General features: G+C 37.4%; 1 protein-coding gene across 1 annotated transcript; it reads right to left on the reverse strand.

The window, feature by feature from the left end:
• Positions 1-59: 59 nt before the first annotated feature.
• Positions 60-15,032, reverse strand: LOC129574196 (homeobox protein unc-42). The gene is made up of 7 exons (XM_055455799.1): positions 15,019-15,032; positions 10,346-11,081; positions 6,920-7,098; positions 6,467-6,574; positions 1,115-1,291; positions 919-1,024; positions 60-624 (listed from the first exon to the last, which is right to left on the reverse strand). Exons 2-7 carry the CDS (start codon positions 10,740-10,742, stop codon positions 518-520), a joined length of 1,074 nt encoding a protein of 357 aa, XP_055311774.1. The 5' UTR covers positions 10,743-11,081; positions 15,019-15,032; the 3' UTR covers positions 60-517.
• Positions 15,033-22,390: the final 7,358 nt, after the last annotated feature.

Raw genomic sequence — 22,390 nt, forward strand, 5'->3', positions numbered from 1 at the left:
GATTGGCAAAAAAAAAACAATACAAATCCATACGCTTATTATATTTTGTTCAAATCCATTCTCTTAAGTAATATTTACACTAAAACTAACAAATCATTTGGAATGGTTTTGTAAATACTGTGACACAACGATCTCTCTTTTATTTATTTCTCTTTCTTTCTGGTGATATTCCGTTTAAAATTCAAAATTAACTCGAAAATCTTATTTATGGGTTAAATGGTTGTTTGGTGATAAAATTGCTAAATTCAATTTCGTCGTTCTTTTGACCATTTTTTTTCCTTTTTATCAATAATTTACTTCAGTTGCAGAATCAAAGATTCGCCGTCTTTTACTTATCTCTGTCTCTGTCTATCTCTGTTTTCTTCGTTTCCACTTTAGATGAATGAATCTAATCGGATGGATGTTTCTGGTCAAATGTTGCATATTCGGTGTTTTAATGCCGGTGTTGAGTATCTCGATGTTAGTATAGCAAAGTATCGTTTTCGTCGATACTTTTACTATCATCATTCGCTATTAATTATGTTTGGTATTGAAGCATCGGCGCAGATAAATTTGGATGATGCGATGAGTTCATTCGCAATGCCGACAAACTCTTGTTGTACCACTCGTCTTCGGCTGACATTCCTACGTTGGATAGTAAAGTAAAAATAAAAGGCGTTAAAGAATGATTTTCTAATCAAGCAATTGCTTAAACGTCTTTGCACCATCTCGCACATGTGTCCGAAACATTTCAAGAAATTACATAGCTAAATCAACGCCTTAACGGAAATTCAAAATTAAAACAATTTTCAATGCTATATCTTTAAACTTTAAATTATGAGACGCGTCCAAGGAATACAATTTAATATATCCAATTGGCTTGATTTTGGATTGAAACCATCTTAAAATATAATTGCACAAGCTAAGAATTGAACTTACCCATGGAGTCTTGTCGAACACCGACCGAACTCATATTTGACGTGTGACCCATTGAAAATGGCTGTGTCATGCCCGGATACGATGTTGCACCCATTTGAAATAGGTCCTGCAATGAACGTTAAATTGTTTTTTTAAGAAATTGTTCTGTATCTTCTGGTGGAAATCTAAGATTGTGTTTGTATCGTATGGCACTCACTTGTGGATATCGATTAATTGAGTTCGGGTGTGGATATGGCTGATAGCCTCTCGAAACGCTGTATCCTTGTATGTTTCGCATCATTCCATTGCATGACGGTATGACGGACGGTGCCAACGCTTTCTGCAATTGCTTTTCCTGCTTTCGATATTTGGCACGGCGATTTTGAAACCAAACCTTGAATTTAAACAAAAACAACAAGGAGAGAGAGAGGGAGAGAGAGAGAGAGAGAGAGAGAAAGCAACCGATTAAAAGAGCGCAAGTGAAAATGCATTAAACGATTATCAAGTAAAATTAAATTTCAGCGTCAATGTTTCTTTTTTTTTGTTTCATTCAAAAGTTCATTCGAATGAAATGAGTGCTCAGTTCCGGTGTGAATGTGTTTTCATCTCGCCTTTTTATTTTGTTCGCTTCACATTCGTCGCGTATTCACATTTTTAAAGATAAATGCGTACGAAAATAATATTATGCTGTCGCTGTTTCAATTAGATTATAAGAATAACTTCTTGCAATGACATGGGAAGAGAAAAAAAAACAGCCAAAGCAGAGGAAACACATGCACATTCAAAGTGAATAGCATTCAAATGACGCGCTCTCTGCGTTCAAACATTTGCACGTTTTAAAAGATCAGATGAACAAAAAAGTAAATGAAAGATACGCGCGCGATACATGAGATATTTGAGAAATGGTGCGAAACGTTGTAGATGGAATATACAGTGAGAAGGGGGAGGGATTGGCAATGCCGATGTTATTATTTCATTGACGTTGCACTCGCTAAACATGCTCGATTCTTGTGTGTATGCGCGTTTCTCTCTCTCTCTCTTCTCCCTTCAAAGAGATGAACAAGATGTGTACACCATGCTTGAAATAAAAAAAAAGAGAACTTATTGGCACAAGCGTCTATATGGTTGTCCTTTGAAACATGTTACGAGGGTAAATTTCGAATCGAAAAACCAAATATGGCGAATGGCAAGACAAGAAAGATGTGTGCAGAGTTAAAGAAGGAAATTATTTTGGGTAAAATGTGACGACGATGACGATGATGGTGGTGGTTGTGTAGTGGTGGTGGTGGTGGCAGCGCGTGGTGGCATCATCGTTGTTGTTTTTCATGCGCTTGAGTTCGCTCTCTCATTCGATCTCCAGTTCGCTGATGGCAAATGTGGAACACATCATAAAGTAAGTCTCGGAGACTAACGTCTACCATGCTATCAAATGGATACGTAATTTGATTACTCCACCCTCGTGCACAGAAAATTCATCATCCATATATGTGTGTGTGTGAGAGTGACTTTGTATGTGTATGAGAGTGTCTGTGTGCGAGCGAGCGAGTATTAAGGCGAATCTATCTATGTGTGTGCATTTCTGTTGTATCGCAGTTGCTTAGGGTTTTTCTGCTCGTTCTTTTTTTCCTTTACTCTCGACACACAAATTCTCATTTCGAGTTGAATCGTTTCGCTTCTTTTTTATATTTCTCTCTCATCTCGATGCCCTCACAACTTTTCACGAAATATCATGGTGAAATGAGCATTTTCGATGTTGCCATTGCTTTGCTTTTTGTTTGTGTGTCGTATTTTTTTTCGGCTTCGTCGTTGTCAGGCTTTTTCATCGTTCCCGCTTTCACTTCGCTTGCTCACTCATCCGCCGAGCATCATTTGAAAAATGTCTTCTTTTTCTCAAGATTTTCCCTTCGCCAAAACGTAACTTTATTTTGTCTTTGTTGTTAGCATTTCTTTTTCTTCTTCCTCTCTATCTCTGTCGCTCCATTGCTGAAAAATACTCACTCATCCTCCCTCTTCTTCCGTTGGAGTGTACGTTTTTGTTTTTCCTCTATTATTATTTTGTTTTAGACTCGACTTCATTCGACAATACTCAAGCGCTGAAATATTAGCACAAGAACCAACGAGTAGAGAATATTTTCGGAACGAAGATGCTCGTGCAAGTACGAAGACGCTTTTGAAAGTCATGTGCGTGTTTTCCTGCTTGAAAATTATTTTCTTCTTCGTCGATATTTTTTCTCTGTTCTTTGCCAGCATACAAGGGATTCGAATGCTTTAGAAATGGAATCGAATGTGATGTCGCTGATGGCGATGGTAATAAAAAGACAGAGAAAGGGCGAGAACAACACTTCAACGCCCAAGCGTTAGATAGAATCATTGTTCACATTCCACCAAGCATAGATAAATTAAGCAAATAAATCCAAGCAGAAAGAAAATGCGCGCACGCAACAAAAAAATGACGCGTATGAAACGAACAAAGTGGTTAAAATGTTGACATCATATTGGTATTAACTCAGTCGGGGCAAAAACATTATGGAGTTTATGCCATTAATGGATATGGCAATGGAGGGTGGAAAGAAAAAATGATCGAAAAAATGATCCATCTTCTTGGGAAATTACCGTTAATAGCACATGCACACATTCATTCACTCACTCACTCTCACACACAAACACCAGCGTCATGGTGGAAAAAAAGATGAAAAAGAATATCAACGCGTTCGAAACACTTTCTTCACTTTCTTTCCACTCGCTCAACGTTTTTATATCAATTTTTTGCTGTTACTTCAGCTGCTGCTTCTTCTTTTTTTCCATTTCACTTCGTGTTGCCGTATGATCTTTTCTGAAGCGAGCGAAGATACACAAGTAATTTCACTTGGTGTCTTTTCTTCTGCTTTTTGAACTCGAAATTTGTGTTGTGTATGTTTTTTTCGTTGATTCTCCGTCAATTTAATCCATTTGCAGAGAGAGACGATTTTCACGACAAAGTGGAAAAGTCTAAAGTATGTTGCTGTTCGAAATTCGTCCATTTATTTTCTCTCTCTCTCCCTCGCTCAAAAAACAGCGAGTTCTTGGTATGTTAAAAAGACAATATTGCGTTGATAATAACTCAGCAAAAATATAGAGAAAATAACATCCATTTGCTGAATATATACGAATCATGCATGGGCTTTGGGTGTGAGGCATATAAAGAGAGCCATCGCCCCAAATTCGCCGGGGAACGAATAAATAGTCAGCATTTGAAATTGACGCCATTGCGATTTATTTCGACAGCAACCCATAAAAATCAAGCAAACTAAAAATCCCATCCGAACTTTGCATTTTTCTTCATATCGCTGTTGTGTTTCGACATCATTAATCCCACATCGAGGCACGAGTAAAATGGCAAGCAAATGAAACGGGACAACAAAACTGGTTCAATCAACAACGAAAAGAACAAAAAAGTATTCATTTTGACAAGAAAATGGGGAACAACCGTCTTTTCATATTAACGATGAGTCTCATAAAATCGATGGTATGCCAAATATGCGCTTCGTTTGATTGAATATCAAAACCATCACAGAAGCGTCGACAGAAACGGTTTTGTTTCTCGGGAAAAAGAAACCACACACACAATCATTTATTCTCTCTTGGCGAACGCTGAACCCTCGTTCTCAAACAAAACTTTCTTTCCATATTTTTTCTCTCGCTCCTTTCTTCTTGCCATTGAATAAGACGATTTCGAATGGGATTTTAAAAGAGGGGCTTTCTGCATAAATGCCGGCATATCACATTTGTTGTATGTACATCAGAATGAAAATGGAACGAAAACGAGGAGAGAGTGAGTGAGAGCGGGAGAGAAAAAACAATGCGATGACGCTGATGATAATCGGGATAGCATTAACAAATATGATGAGCGAAAATAAATGGAATACGTACGAGATGAGAACGACGGAGGGTGGAACTTTGTGAGTTGCTACCCAACTTTTTCGGGATAAGTCGACTTTTGCGAACTTCTCACTGCCGTGTCGACACACAAGGGATAGAAAATTGGCACGAGCTCACTTTGTTTTAAGTATCATATTTGATGCGAGAAAAATGGGAAAAATATTCTTCAGGAACGAATCTGATCCAAAATTGCGAACCCGAAAAATTGCCTTGCAATTTTTCACCAAATATAGTTCATGCTGTCTTAATTGTGGCTTTGATTTATTCTCACATCTCTTTCTTGTCTCCGTTTTTGTATCGTCTAAACGAGATTCAAAGCAATAAAATGCATTTCAGCCCAGTAATTCAATCACTAATTCAATTTCGGCGAAACAAAATTCAATTATCAATATTTTCGAAGTGCACAAACACATCCCAACCCCGCTCGCACAGAAAAAAAGAACTGGATGAAGCACAAACAGACACACCAAACATACGTATACGTTGAATGAAGCATTGGCCGGAAAATTCAATAAAATATTCACGAAGACCAATAAGAAGCAAGACATACACGCACAAAAAATCGGTTTTGGAACAGGACAAAATCGATAATCACAACAGCACATCGAAAGATTGACGGCAGCAAAAAGAGAAAAAAAAACCGTCCAATAAATTGATATGAAGCAAAGATAACATTTTATGAAATGGAATTATTTCGTCTGCGTTTGGTAAAGTCACAACGAGAAATGGAAAGACACATTGGGTGAGAGTGAATTTTTTGGCCGATTTACGCTGGAAATGAGCTTTGGACGCGTTAGACCACGCTGACGCGTTATTAACGCCAATGATTTTGCTCATTGCAAAACACAAATTGTATGAGATCCATGGGGAAATCACCATTTTTTCTCTCATCATATGTAATAATGTAATCAATCTGGTCAAGGTGAACCATTTCCTTGGAAACCTTCATTTCTAGCTCACTCAATCAAATCACATTCAATCATATGAACCGAATGTATTAAAACAGCTACAACCATTTTTATGTTCCATGAAATAACGATTTTCGAAATTGTTTGCTATTTTGATCGGCCATTCACTCCTTTGATTTATGTTTCGAAAATATTTGCGTCCTAAAGCGCAAACAGCAGGATTCGTCGAAATGTGCATTTTTTGTGATGCGCCCCGCTGTCAATTCCAATAAATGTGGACAACTGTCGAATTTGTCGATACGTTCAACTTCAGTGTTAACAGTTGAATGAGTTTCAATTAGAAAACGACATGAATATTTTGAGCAGGTTCCTGTTGAAAACGTCACTGAATCGTAGATGCGAAACTGACTGATTTAGCGACAAAAAAAAACTCATAAAAAAACCTGCATCGAAATGGAAACGATCACATGTTGTTTTTACCGATTAAATCTCGTATATTTCTCTCTCTGCAAATCTATTTGTACTCGAGAGAGTCCGTGTTGTAATTATCCTTTCAGTAATTTTAATAAATAATTCATTTAGTGGCTTTGCAAATTAGACCTATTGACATAAATTTACGATGCTTGTCATTCATTGAAAAACACGGCACCGACACACTTGTGCGACAACCCAGGGCTTTTGATCACCCATGTGAAAAGCGAGCTAGATTGAACAAAAAAACCGTGTTGATGAAGTATACTCACTTGTATTCGAGCCTCGTTCAGTTTGGTGGTTCGGGCCAGCTCTTCCCTGCAGTAGATATCTGGATAATGCGATTTGGCAAAAGCGGATTCCAGTTCAGCCAATTGCTCCTATTTTCGATGATTCCAAAAATTAAATTGGTGCGTTATTGAGGTGAATGGAAGCAAGATAGGGAGAAAATAGTTTAAATTTATTTTTAAATGTGAAAAAAAGAACAAGTTTGTGCTAAAAACTTTCGGATAATCTGAATAATTGAATTAATCACGATAAAATCCTAGCATATAAATGATTTTAATGTCAAAAATATACTTTTTTCATATTCTAAACATCAACTCTTCAAAATATCAACTGAATAGTTATCTAATTTTCATATGAATGGACAATTACGGTAGATTTGCATAAGCGTAGGCCAAAATGTTAAATGGGAAATTGAATAAAATGGTCAAATGTTGTACCTGAGTGAATGTAGTACGATGTCTTCGTCTGGCTGGCGTTGGACAAGATGCTGTGGTCGGCGTGTGTCCAGCATGTTGAGGTAACGATGAGATTCCACTTCCTGGCGACGAAACACCGCCAGACAACGATGACAAACCGGAATTGGGCTCAGGTTTTAATTTCTTGAATGCACCTTCAGCTGCAAACAAATTTTCAACATGAATTTCATCATTTTTAGCAACACACACTATGCTTACTACGCGAAACACAAACACATGAAGCGACAAACATTATATTAGAATTGATTAACGAACTATTGATAACAAACTTAATTTCCCGTTTGTCATTATGGCCTGTGGCCATTGGTGGAATTCGTTTGCTGGTGAAAATTTGATTCAATTAACGTTTTAATGGAATTTGTCATGTTTTGAAAAGTGCAAATAATTTTTACCGAAAATGTAAATTGAATTGCACCGAGAGAGGTGGAGGTAAAGAGAGAGAGAGAGAGAGAGAGAGAGAGAGAGAGAGAGAGAGAGAGAGCGAGCGAGAAAAAAAACTCATTGTCACAACCAAAATTATTAATATTTGTGCGGTGGTGGATGTTGTGACCTATACTGGGAAGCGGTTTTACAAAGCCACCATTTACTTTGTTTTATGTTTTAATTTCATGCGATGACGATTTTTCGTGTGCATACTATCTGCAAAGTTAGCTTGCTGGCAGCAAGTTTCTGCAGCCGCTCATTATTTTACTCAATTGCAGAGTTTTATTTCGACTTTAATATATTTTTTTTCGTAAATTGAATCTGATCAAAGAAATTTCATTTATAACAAATTGAATTTGATCCTAAAAGCCTTTATCCTTCTCAGTTTGAATCCAACTTCTATAGCATATGTTCAGAGAGCTAAAATGAATTGATAACTGATCAAAAGGCAAATGATTTTTTTTTGTCTCGTGTGATTCACTATTTTCCTCCCGTATGCAATTCACAAAAAAAGCAATGACGCATACTTAAATTGAATTTCTTTGATGATGCTGATAACAACAACATGCCGCAGACTTTACCTAAATTTTTATGTATATAATTCAATTTGACTGAGCCCGAAAACTCATTTGAGCCATGCGTTTAAAAACATTAAAAAAGTTTTTCATAAATTTTGAAACTATAATTGATATGGCGCTGAATGAAGAATGAAAAATGAAGCATGTTCGATGGGCTCGATGGTTTCCCTTTTTTCCGTAAATTCAATCATATTTTGTGTATACCCATCCCATATGTACAGTGTTTCGGTACACATAAGCGTCGCACAAAAAGTGCAGAAAATATTTTGTGTTGTATATTCAATAAACGTAGCCCATCAAAGGGTTTTTAAGTGAGGCAAGCAGCACACATACACAAATGCGGGGGAAAAAAACTGCGACAAAATGTGCACACAGAATGGAGAATGACGTCAATTTGTGGTTTGGATGCGAAAACTATTTTTTTTTATTCGCTCTCTCTCTCTCTCTCTCTCTCTCTCTCCGAAATACTTCAATTTGATAGTGGTTTTGTCATTCTGCTGTTGTGTTCGTAACAAGCACGTATGCATTTATATCAAAGTATTCACAAAATGAAAAGCGCTCTTTGTGAATCAACAAAGAGAAAAAAAGCGGAGACGAACGACCAGAAAAAAAAATTTGCCAACAAAAATTGTCTTTGTACTTGGAGCAAAACCGCGTGCTTCAAAAGTGTATCTAGAATGAAGATGCATCGTTTTACGGTTTTGTGGTTTCGTCAATATTCATACACATTGTCGTCAAAAAATGATAGTCGTTCAGTAATTAGATAACAGATTAATTCATTTAGAGAAACGGTGAAAGGTTAATAGAAATGGATACCAAATGCATAATTCATTTTGGCTTAATGATCGTTTTGCATTTTACCAAGCGTCGACCTGTTTAATTTTTCAATTTTTGCTTTCTAATTGTTGGAAAACAGCGTCGTTTTTTACTAAGTCGCACAAAAGGCATTTTGAATCAAATGAAATTTTCCGTAGCCAGTTGTATTGGCACCGAATATTGTTCGTGTCTGACAGTTTATGTGGCAGTCGCGCGTTGTCTCGTTGATCTTAGGTGTTGACACACGTCAACTTATCCATTTGGTCGCTTATCGTGGATTTTGCATCACATTTTAATATTTAAAATTCGGTGTCCACAGCGAATACCAACCCCAAAATTATGCACATGAAATAGACGCTCATTGGGCGTCAGGGTTTACCTGGCGCATTTGCGACGACATCATTTGCATTCACAAGCATTGTAATGTGGTCGATGTCAGAGGGTTTCCAAAATATATGTTTAATTTATGCAAAATAAAATCTGCAGAGGCCACGGAAAATCAGACGTCATGCTCATGATATATATTGTGTTGAACTCCTTGCACTTCAAGTCACTGGAACCAGTACCTCATTTTGATGCCAGTAATTTCGGTTTAATTATTTATGCAAATCACGTTCAAATGACCACCAAAATTATTATATTAATTATGAGGGTGGCGAATGAAAAGTAAGGCCATGATCGCTGTATCAAAACATCAAATGCCGTCGGTGAAAAATTTAACGGCTTTTTACGATTTGGAGGACACACGAACTTCACTTTGTGAAGGCATTTTCAGTTGGAAAATGCAATTATGTCCGATGAATGGCATGGATTATAGAGCAAATGACCATTTGGGCCAATTCTAATGCTGAAATTGTCAACGATAAAAAGGATTTTCTCTGGACATCTGGTACATTCAAGCCTTTTACTCTAATTTTGGAGATTTAAAACATTTTATTTTTTTGAGCAAATGCAATTGGCCGGACGCTGTGCGATTTATTAACTAATTTCGTCGTTCAATTGACCATCGACAAGCAATTACTTGAGCTTGATTTTTATTGACTGTCAAAAGATCAAAACAATGTCCTTAATCGGTAGATAATCTGTAGCGCGTGCACACGCTCGATCATCGCAATGAGTTATATGTACAAGCCACAACCACTCCCAAATAATAAACGAGATAATCCCATTGTTGGTTGTCTACTTTAATGCTTCCATTCTGCTGTTGGCACCATCAATGATGAATCGACAATGAGAAGTGTCAAAAAAAGAGAACTGTTTCCATTGATTGAAAGGGCTTTATGCACAATTGAAAACTCGAGTGGAAATAATACAAAGAATGGTGATAAACATCTGCCGACGGTGTGGTTCTATGTTGAAACATATGTGTGCGCACTGCTGTTAACATTCAATGGTGTCTTGTTACAATGACTTCATGCTGCTCGAATTTCACTGATTTGTCGAATGTATTTTAACAACTTGTTCAATTTTTGTTTTCTGACTTTAGCGATAATAATCGACATCAATTGAGATTTGCATTCAGGATAGCAGAAAAAAATATGGGATATTTGAGTGTATGTTTATGACTTACCTGTGATGGAGTGATCGTGTCGTGACGGTGGTGTATGGGCCGGTGTATGATGATGTGATGATGCATCGCCCAGACCCGATGCCGATAGGCCACCGTATAAAGCACTGAAATCTTCCGGAGTGCTGTTGCACTTTCGGCTCTGATGCGTGCCAACCGAATTTTTACTATTGTCTAAATTATTAATTGAAGCGGCCGACCGAAGATCGTGCGATAATCCTAAAAGGCGATTTTCATGCGATGTGATGCCCATTAGACGATTATCTTGTAATGATGACATAAATTTCGAATCTTGATGTCCACTATGCTGTAAATTACCGTGTGCCAGTGCATGGTCTTCGAGTAGACCCTGTTGCAGCCCTAATAGGCCACCCACCAAATTTGGCCGTAGCTCATCCATGAGTTTTGTTTGCGATGCACTTGCTGCGCTGAAATTCAATTGACGACTAAAAATGGCCGGAAAAATGTTAAACTGTTGCTGTTGCTGCTGCTGCTGTGATGTGCCGTCGGTTAATGGGCTCAACGAATTGTTGCAGTTAATATTTTGGCCAGAGGTTGATGTTGGATTGGTATTCGAGCCAGTTCCACAACTACCACCGGCCACGCAATTTGTTTTAAAATCCAATTTGCCGTTGCAAGCAAACGATTGTGCTTGATTGTCCGCTAAACCTAATGGCCTGTCAAGCGACGCAAAAAAATCCGCTGGCAAGTACAGTTTGAAGCTTTATGCGAGTAGACGCTGGAAAATTTGACGATTATCAGATGATACAAGTGTTCCACACTTTACAACGAATTAATCAGTTATGGATTTTAACTTTAGTCTGGCTGTCGAATTAATAATGATTTTGTTGTGAACGCGAGAGAGAAGGAACGAAAAGGACAAACGAGGTTAAAGTCGAGAAAAAAAAGTATGACTTATACTTTAACTAAGTTCCGTTATATTTATATCAACACTTTTTTGCACAAAGGTCAATTTACGCATCAATTCAATTTATTAAAATATCACGTTTTTCCACCAGAAAATGTCTGCGTGACGATAGATAAGTGTTTTACGAACGATGCACGAGTTATTGTGTACACACAGTCACAATGCAAGATCTATCGAGTGTTGAACTGGGTTCGTTTGGTAATTTATTCAAATTTATTAAATTAAATCACATCACATTCAATAAAAGTGGAAAATTCGTTTTGTACCACTCTTTCCCTCCCGTTTGCTCTACATTCGCACAATTTCGGCTGCTTACATTCGACAGCGTCGGCACTTTTCTTATAAATATTTTCTTTTACTTGGTTCGGAATTGTTTTGCTATTTTAACTTTTTATCTTCTTTTCTTTCGAATCCGGTTTATTGGGTCACACTGTTATTTGGTTGGCTTCGGTTTAGCTTATTAATCTCAAACACTTTTTCACTATTTCTTGTCCCGGTATCGATTCACACAGTCTTGCACACAGTCTGACTGCCTCCTAATTGGATAATAATCAGTTTATTTAGTTTGGGTAGCGTAATCGGAGTATCCACACAATTTGCATAATTCACAATTTAAACGAAGCAACCGACCGACGCGTCATCATCTGACTCATCGTTGTCATCAACATGCAAAATTTTCGGTGAAAATTTCATAAACGTGAGAATATTCAATTAAAACTATCCATGTGCTGATGGAAAAAAAAAGTACGATTTTGTCAAACTTTTCGATCACAATCGATCGACTAGCGATGAAATGGAAATTGAATTGTCAAAAATTATTAACAATACGCCGGAGACAGTAATGCACACTAGTCACCGTATCAACCGTTCGAATATGAATATTCGATTCGTTGCGAATTTTAAATCAAGTCAAACACACAAAGTACACACTTTTGTTGTAGAAAATGGGAAAGATACGTTTTTTTATTGTTGTCGTCGTCGTCGTTGTCGTCGCCACCAAAAGAGTCCTTTTTATCTGAATTTGTCACTGGGTGTCTAGATTTCAGTTCTCGTCGTCAAAGTGTGTGCTGTTCATTCAACTGAGTTGACTCTATTAAAATGCTCTGAATTTCAAACGAGTTGCATCCTTATGTTTGCGTTTGGGTCGCACCGACGCTTTCATTCGCTGATTTACCAACAGATTGCACACCGATCCTGATGCTAAAACGATATCAACTGTTGTACTGCTCTAACCCTCGTTCAATTCATATCTCGCATTTTTCTATTCATTCCATCCAATTGGCGGAATATATTCGGTCGGAATTGCTTTCGATCAAAATGTGATACACATCCATTTCTAGTGTTGTCATGCGCATTGTGTCTGCACAAACGCCACCGCTCAAATGTATTTGTTTGATTCCCTTTCTTTGCTTTCGTCCCCTTTTCGCGTGTGTATGTGTACGTATGAACACACCACCGAAATACGGATACGAAGCCAAGCCCACTTTTTCACTCGTACAATCATTCTCGATGATTGTACATTGTTTATGTTTCTATAGCAACCAATCATAGTCGGATTAAAGCTATCTTTTTGAACTTCTTCATTTTTCGCAGAACAGAGATCCCTGAGTGCAAAAGATAGACGAACGATGGAACAAACAAATGCATCGAATTCGATCGACCGAAGTTAAGATAAAATAGGGGATTTTTTTCGTCATCATCGTTGTTGCTGCTGCTTTGCTCAGTGACAACGGAATGATGGTTCAATGTCGATGACTGTACGGTGTACAAATGATTGATGACCATTTCTGCAGCGAACCAATCACATTGAACGCTGATAAAATGTCCGCACGAGTCTCCATCTAACAGCCTTGTTGCTTCAATTAAGTGAACGGGTCTGTATTTTTTTGCAATCGACTTTTTAATTTGGTGCATTTAGCTGCATGGATCTAATACGGCTTCTCAATTTCACATTTGTGTTGTTGGCTGCATTTTTTTTGGCTCATGTTGAAATTGGCAAATCTATGCGTCGATGAGAGCACGGAGCACAGGGAAAGCACTACAAACATGTTTGATGATTAGTTTTACCTTCAGTTTCAAACTTGAATGCTTATTTCCATGTCTTTTGCCGAAAATAGCAGGGAAAAAGAGTCTCGCTATTTTTTTTCAAGCCAAACTAACTTCTTTGCAAAAAAAAAAGTAGACGGCGAAAAAAAGTTGAATCGTTTGTTACAGAATGAAAAACAACTTTTTTTCCAGTGTGGATTTTCAAATGAACCACAACCTTCACTGTCCGTGTTATCCTTCATATGGTTGCCCGTTTTTCGCGACTAGCTCCATTTTTTATGCCGACTGGCTCGGAAGAGCCACGCATCATCCATGGGCAGCACAGTTGTGAATGGTGAACGAATATGTGTATGCATAAATTATTCAAAATAAATGCAGCCACCCAACCAGCCCTCAACATATTGATGAATTACACTCAAGAGAGAAAAGACAATGACGACGGTTCACAACAAAAAAAAACGGTTCGAGCGCCAATTCGTGAATGCAAAATAGTTTCGTTTTTGTGTTGGTCATTTAATCATGTTCATACAAATCGGAAAACAATTCATCATACCATGCCATTTCTCGTTTTTCTGTTCTGGACATTGTGGCAGGCGTTTTTCAAATGCCGAGAACGTGTGTGTCAAACAGGATCGGACGTGTCTGAAAAATAATTCTTCCTGGAAAGTGATCAAACTTTATTGACAGCCGTTTTTTTTCTCTCTCTCCCTCTCCATTTCCCGCTCTCTCAATCTTGGTCCAGGCAATGAAATATATTTTTAATCGAAATTCCGTTTGAAACGTTCAATATTTACATGTTCCGGGCTCTGATGGAAATATATTCACATTTGTTTGTAATCGAATTGTCTTACATCCGACACAAATGCAAATGATATTCATCATATTTTTTTGTCGGTCAAACTATTTAGGTTGCATTTTTAAAAAAATCGCACACAAAAGTACTTCCAATTGCAATTTCCTTACTGCACATGTGACCGTGCATTGTAAAAAACATTGCTTGTAAACGCCACTTTCTGTCGCATTCTCTCCTATGCAAGTAATGAATATTTTCACCATTTTCTCGATGGAACAAAACCAAAACAAAAACCCATGTAATTTCTTTGCCAACACAATTTTAATATCAAACTAGTTTGATAATTGTGATTTCCGCTTGGTTTTCTGTTGCGGATGCTGTGAAAAACTGGCGCTTCATTCTCACGTTATTTCCTTCATTATTGTGCTTTTCCGTTTGCAATTAGTTGCAGCCTCAATTGTGCGAATATTATAGTCGATAAAAAGTGAACGTGCCCTATTTAACACTCAAAAACGGTCACAGGCTGTGTGTTGCCAGCCTTTTTTTTCCTCGCTTCTGTGTAACATTTTTTTTCTCTCTTTCTTTCCATCGGCAGCCCTGTCTATCTCGCTAATTGTGGTTGAAACGTTCTACCAAATAATAAATATGTCAAAATACCAATCAAACTGAATCACACCCATTGCCGCATATCCCAATGCATTTCAATTGAATCAAAACGGTTAATTTTTGTGACTGTTATTATTTTCGATTGTCGAGGAAAAAAAATTGTTAATTTTTACTTTGATTCGTAGTCTCTTTTTGATATAAATGTATAAATAGTAACGTTAAACCACTTCGTTGGCACGTGATGATTCTGAATGGAAATTCAGAAAGGATATAATTATATGTCCATTTAAAGTTGGCACTTACCTCTCGAATTTTTTTCTTTCTTCTTTGCTGTCAACCTAAAAAAAGCACTCAATAAGTTTCAAAACGCCTACTTTTTTATCGTTTTCCGTTCGGGTTTCGAATGCCCACATGCAAAATGAAGTGTTTGTGTGACAAACAATGGCACGGCATGAATCAATATTTTGACAATCGAAATTAGATGGCTTGTTGTTTGATTTTTCTCTCTCTGGTTCGCTCAACTCAAGTGTAAACCCAGGCACACACACACGCGCACACAGAAAAGGAATCGTGATTTGTGTTGTTATTGCTCTGTTTAGTTGTGAATTGAGTCACACAATTGGGAGCACGTGTCCTGACGACCTTCTTCAATTAATATGCTGCAAAGTCAGCAAATCACTGGAAAACCACCGCCTCTACTCTAATGTACTACTACTGACAAGGGGTTACATTTGCAACGGAAATATTCATTTCACAATTGAAATTACAACAGGCAAATGCATTACATCAAAACCCATACGATGCGACAGCTCATCAGATCTGTGTGAATTGAATTCAAATAAATAAATTTAAAAATTGCATTTTCTTCAACGTGCATGAGATTCTGCACTGTCTCTCATCAGCACACTGATTTCCATTTCGCATTCAACATCGGTCAATCGGGATAGAATCAATATAACAATTTAATGCAACAATCTATCATCAGTAGCAAGTCCATTGAATCTGAAGTCATCAGAAAAAATAACATATTTCTCTATCGAACAACAACAAAACATGCATTCAATTTAAAAGCGAAGTAGAAAAAAACTGCTTTTGCCAAAGCATGCATCCATAAAACTGATTGCGCTTTCGATGTGAATCAACAAGATAAAACGAATTCTATTTATACCTTTAATATTTCGAAAAATTAATTATTCATTTGATATTTAATAATTTTTCATTCATTTCATGCAATCTAACCCAATTCAAACATTACTTTTTTTTCCAGTGTTGTACATATCCTTTTTCGTTTGCGCTCTCTGGTCTCTTGGGTAGGGCAGAACTAGAACACAATCATCAGCATGATCATCGTTTTTTTGATGGCATGAGTTTTGTGAATAAAACATGAAAAAAAAACTTGTCGGCAACTGAGTTAGACACAGCGACTGAGATAGAGAAACGAGAAAGAAGTCAACAGATTACATCTACCCCAATGCTGTACCGTGTTGTGGTGAGGTAAAGTGCACATATCTAATATTAATCTGAATTTCAATTCGAATTTTGAAATATGTATGGCATTTTATAGAGCACTTTATTTGCTGATTCAGAGATATCTTTGTTTGTTGTCTATCTGTTGTCGGTGCAATACGAAACTCGTGTGTGTGTGTGCGTTGACATTTTTTTCTCTCTATGCTCTGTTCGACATCCACAACCCGACATTCGATTAGAGCATCAAAGATATATGTGCAATTTGTGATGAGTTGATTCATTTTCCATACTCTTCAAATCAACTCAACTATTCTGTATCTCTCGCTCTCCTTCAAAACATATTTCGTTTTCATTATGCAATATGGAGCATTCAACTGCATACGAAATGCTCTTTCAAATTAGAAACAGTGTATTTGATGATACTTGCGAGGTTTGAATGTTGCATGAAACATTTTCATTAGAAAGTCGTTTTTTTTTTCGACGAAAAACTCGAAATTCAAATAAATTCCGACTGTTTGTCTATCTCAATTAAAACAAATCCGAGCGTTTGAGATTGGCTAACAGCTTCACATCGATTCATTTTCGTAAATGTATGTGTATGTGTGGCAAAACTTTGGGGTTTGTTATTGAGGAGAGCGAGAAAGACAGAGAGAGAGAGAGAGAGAAAATAATCACAAAACAAACTTGAATCTAAGTGTAGAAAAGTGCTTGGGGACTCAATTATAGTTTGACGTTGTTGTTGAAATGGATAATAAAAGTTTTTAGATTTTAATCTAAAAAACTGGCAACATATCGAAGTTTCAATAGAGACTGGTTGAACAGGGAATAGAGAGAGTGGTTGTGAGCGAGCATGAATGACGGGAATGAGATGTAGAGACGGGCAACAAGCTGTCTAATGTTGCAATAAGCATTGAAAATTGATGTCACTGTTGTAACGTGTATTTGTTGTTGTTGCTGTTTTTTTTTTCGTGCAAAAAGTGAATCCCGTTCTCGCTTCCATTCTTCGTACAATGACATTCAGGCAATTATGCGAAAATAATTACAATTTTTACATGTATGTTAACTTCCGATGGAAGATGCAATAATAGAACCGGACGAGGCGCTAGGTCTCTCTCTTTTTCTCTCTCTCTCTCTCTCTCTCTCTCTCTCTCTCTCTCTCTGTGTTTCTCTTTATGCTGCTAAATCGAGGCAATCTTTTGTCAAATAAAATCCAATAAACCGGATGAGATAAATAATTGTCAACTAAAATTGAATGAAAATTGTTTTTTCCCTCTTCTCGTTTCTGTGCCACCTTTATCGCAGCGAAAATCAGAGGATATTATATCGCATTGCTCGGAGTGGCTTAAACGATTTGGCGAATTTGAGTGTACGAGTGGGTGCGAATGAAACCATTGCCATGGCAAAACCGAACGGATGAAAACGAGATAGACGACAACGACATTGGGTGGCAAACGAAAAATGAAGTTGAGAAAAAAAAATCTTCATCTTAATAAGCGCCTGATAGAAAGTTATCAAATCGATGCTTGGCACTCTTCATATATGAAAGCGCCACTGCACAAAGTTATTCATTCAGAAAAAGTCATTTACGCTTTTTGATGGAAAAATTGAACGTCAAACTTGAACACACCGACACACAAACATCAACACTCCGTCTCGTTGTCTCTCACTCGCTTATCTCAGCGATAGAATATTACACGAGAATGGTTTTTCGGCGAACGAGAAGATTATGAAAAAAAACATGGCAACTTTGTACATGAGAAATGAAGTTCAAATAAAATATATTATAGCAATACATATACAAGTAATGTGGCATCCCCATGCGTTCGCGATTCGACTTAATAGAAAATACCTCGGGTAACATATTCGAATTTATCGATAGAAATGTTCGGTTTTGATTGCTATTCGCCGTTGTTCGATGTCTTGTGTTTTGTGCGGAAGGGTCTATCGTAGCACAATGTCTATTTCGAAAATTGTGTGCCAAAGAGAGCGAGCAAGGGGGAGAGAGAGTGAGCAAGTTGGCTCGGAGACATGTGCAAAGTGGCGAACAATCGCTTGGCGTCAGGGATTGGAAATAAAGAACGAACGAATGGCGTGTTCCTATCTATATCTTATAAAAATGCTTTCTAATGGCATGCGGCATAGCATAGCTAACGTTGAAAGATTCGAGCCAAAGCGAACAGCCATTTGTGATTGTGTCACTTTGGTAGAAGGGCACCCATCTTTCATCTTGCACGAATAAGAAACACCAAGGAATATTTGACGTCTTTTCTATTAAAAACTCATTACCCATGGAATTATTATTTTCTCAGTTGTATTCGATGCGAACGTAATACACAGATACGGTAAAAGACGCCATGCTCCACCATATATATAATAATAAATAAAATGATGGAACGTTAATATCGTGTGGCAACAATTTTCCATGTGTTGTTCGCTGAAATTGGCGCGCATTTTTTTCTCTTCTACACATTTTACGTTGAGCCTGTTCCAATGGAACAGTGTTCCATCACTTTGCCCAACGCGTCAATGCTATGTGTTCATTTTTTTCTCTTTCCGTTGAAAAATGTTTTTTTCCCTTTCGTGTTTAATAGAAATACTATCTCCGGGCGATTTCTAACGTGCAATATTACCGTTTTGATAAACAGAACCGAAATAGTGTGGCAGCCCGTTTTTAGCACGAAACCGACACGAGAGGAACGATTTCACTCAAATAACCAACAGAATCTATGCACCGAAAATATTGGCAGCTCCATAAAAACGAACCAGCATTAGCCAAGCGAAAGCAATTTCATTGGGAACAAATAAAATTGGTTCGAAAATTATATTCGCATCGACGTTTGCATCCAGCACACCATTTTTTGGCTGAAGTGTTCGTGCGTTTTCATTTCATCGAAAACTACACACGAAAATAAACTCTTGCCAAAAATTTATTTATTACGTGCAACGTGTAGTTGTTATGGTGGTGAACAAAACGCTAGACGCACCTCTAAATTTCGATTAAATTCACAACTTTGTGAACAGAGTTCTGTTAATTTTCCGTAAAATGCAAATTAGAATGGCATTCGACTCTGTTTGCATTGTTTCATTAAATTTGTAACTCCTATGTCTCTCCCACTCATTCACTCAGTCTCTATGTCTGTTTCGGTATCGTTCTATCGCTTTCTCTCATTTTCCATGGCTTTGTTTGCCGCGCTTCGCCGAAGCCAAAATGCGAACAAAAAAGAGAATTTTCCTGCGCATGCATCGAATATCGAGCGCAGGAAAATCGTCGGTAACATAACGATATGAAATTCAGCAAAATTTAACAGTATAATTCATGCAATGCCAATGGCAAACGAAACAATGAGACATGTATCCTATGCATACATTTTCCATTCGGTTCGTATCAATATGCAAATAGGCTTCACTTTCTCTCACTCGGTTTGGTGTTTTTTTTTCATTCTGCGTTTGCTTTTGCGAAGCTCATCGGCCGAGAGACACAGAGAGAGAGAGAGAGAGAGAACATTTGGTAGAAAATGGTGCACACGGTTTTGAATGTTATATGAATTTTGCGAATTCGCACGCGACCAGTTCAAATGCGTGAATACCAATGAATACATGTCGCCATGGAAGAACATCACATTGGAGCCATTAATTGATTTCGCCATGAATTGTGCAAATTTTATGTTCGTTTCTATTCGTCGGTCGTCTTTAGCTCTGGTTCATTCATTCACCCACTCAGTCCGGTTACCTCTCTTGTGGCTGAAATTATTATCATTTTTATGCTAATCGCGAGCGCCCGTTGTGGCATGTGATGCGAGCGTCACGGTAATATACGGGAAAAAAGCGAATTGAAATGCTTACGGCGATGAAAACTAATTTTCACTATTCCACATAATCAGTGAATAATGATTGGTCCAGCAGCGCTAATTTCAGCGACGAATTTAATTTTTCCACTTTTCTCCATCGGAAAAATGCGTTTGAAAAGGCGAAAATCAATGTAACACATCCATAGCATAGTAAATCGAAACATATGCGTATTCGCTGCATCTAATTGAATTTACGATTAAGGCTGTAATTATTGATTTTCAACACACACATAATCAAGTGAAACTCGTGGTTCAACACAATTGATCGCACAGTGCGATTTCAATTTTCCAGCAAACGAACGGCTCATTTGTAAATATAGCATATACATAAAACCGTATATTAGGTTCTCATATCCTCGATAAAGATCATTATGATGTTAAATAATTGCATTTGTAACATTATATGATGATTATATCGTCTGTTAACAAGTATGATTTTTGAATTGATGCGTTTGAATACGAAAAAAAATGAATATATACATCGCTCGACACTTCAAATAAAGTTACACATCTTCATTTTAAATTTTGAGAGAGCATTGAAAAAACACACACACGCGTATTTTGTTGTTGTTCAGCAACTGAACGAAAGTGTTCAGCGACTGTATCTAAGCAATATGAAATGGGTAGAAGTACTGGGTGACATATGCGCGCCTGAAGGCATCAACTTGATCAACACTCGAATTTCTCTAGCGAATACGCGCGCATAAAAATGACAAAAGTTGTTTTTGAATAAGCCCGTAGACATTCGCTCATATTCAAAATAAGTTTTTTCTTCTCGTCTTCATTGTCAAAAACTTTTTGAAGTGATGGGTTTGAAGCAGGTCCTCGCTGTGTTTTCCATTTCTCTTTAGAATTTGAAATCGAAAAGGGGGTATGTATGCGTCTGGGTGGTGTGTTAAATTTTACACCAGCATTTCTCTTCGTTTTTCCACTTCTTTTTTTTCACTCTGTATATGGACAATGCCAAAACGAGAAGAAGAAGAAGAAGAAGTAAATGTGCAAACGTTATTTTTCATTGATTCACATTAAGGTGTCGTGTGTTGAAACACGACGCAAATTAATTAAAATGTATTTTTATCGGAAAGTGGCTAATTGTCAAAGGGAGATGATGTTGCTTTGAAAGAAAGCGAAATGAGGGAAAAAAAGTCAAGCGTATGAAAGTGAGTTTAGTGAATTTAGCGGCAATTTTCTGGTAGTTGATCGCTTTAAACGGAAGAAAATTAAACATTTCTTTTTGTGCTGAGGTTTTGTTCCCTCCATGTTCTCGGAACGTTTTGTGTTTATGGCAGAGCCATTTTCATTTTTGGTAAGATGAAATATTCACTTTGTCATATATTCCGATGAATTGGAGGGCTTTGCTTTTTAATAAGTGGCAAACACTTTTTTTTCGCTGAAAAAAGAATTATGATCGAAATCATGCGCTCAGGCTTTAGATTCAGCAAAATGGGTATACGAAAAATTCTCAAAAGCACACACACACCAACTTTTTTTCTTTCTCTGCGCTCCCTCACCCATTTCGAAATGGAACATTCCTTCCTAATGGCGAAAACCAGAAAAGGACACGAAAATACCATGACAGCAAAAAACTCTTAAAATTTATCCAAATACACCATACTTAATAGAGGCTCGGCCTGAAGAACAATCCATTAGCACTAACACACACCCAGCTCGATCCAATGGCTATGCGGCACAGTGGCAATGGCAATGGCAACAGCAACGGCAAACATGAAAATAATAATACGTAAGCAAGTGCAAAAGGATCAAAGTGAAAGCCCATTATCTGAGCGAAACTTAACAACAAGCCAAACATTTTAATCGGGGCATGCATGTGAAAGGACCGACCGAAAATGACATTAAATTTAACGGCAGATTGAAAAATGTTTGGTCGTATCAGTATACATCAGTCTATCCGGTGTGGATAGACGACCAATGTAAATATTCAACCTGCAAACCGGCCATTATCCGGTAGTCGATGCTACATTTCATTATGCAAACCAACAGCATATGAAATGGTTTTAATGTGTATCAAAACGCAAAGCATTATTTTCTTCTTCGAGCAAATATTTTTCGCCCACTCGTTTTTCCAACATGACACTCACGAGAAAAAAAAGTTCGAAGATAAAAATTGCAAATGGCTTTCGATGGATTGTGTTTGTGTGTTTTTTTCTCTTCAATCCAAGGACAAAGAACGGTCACGTTAGTAATACGATAATGAAAATACCACTGCTTAATGGATCTTACATATGGCTAAGCTTCGGCTTAAAATGACAAGCTAAAAACTCAATTCAGCATTAAAAAATGGCAAGAAAAACAACTGAAACATTTGTTTTAAACTATGAGCATTTTATTTATTCAATCGA

This window comes from Sitodiplosis mosellana, unplaced genomic scaffold (assembly GCF_009176505.1).
Source record: "Sitodiplosis mosellana isolate CC-2019 unplaced genomic scaffold, AAFC_SMos_1.0 Smas_scaffold_1, whole genome shotgun sequence".
In the NCBI taxonomy this organism is placed as follows: domain Eukaryota; kingdom Metazoa; phylum Arthropoda; class Insecta; order Diptera; family Cecidomyiidae; genus Sitodiplosis; species Sitodiplosis mosellana.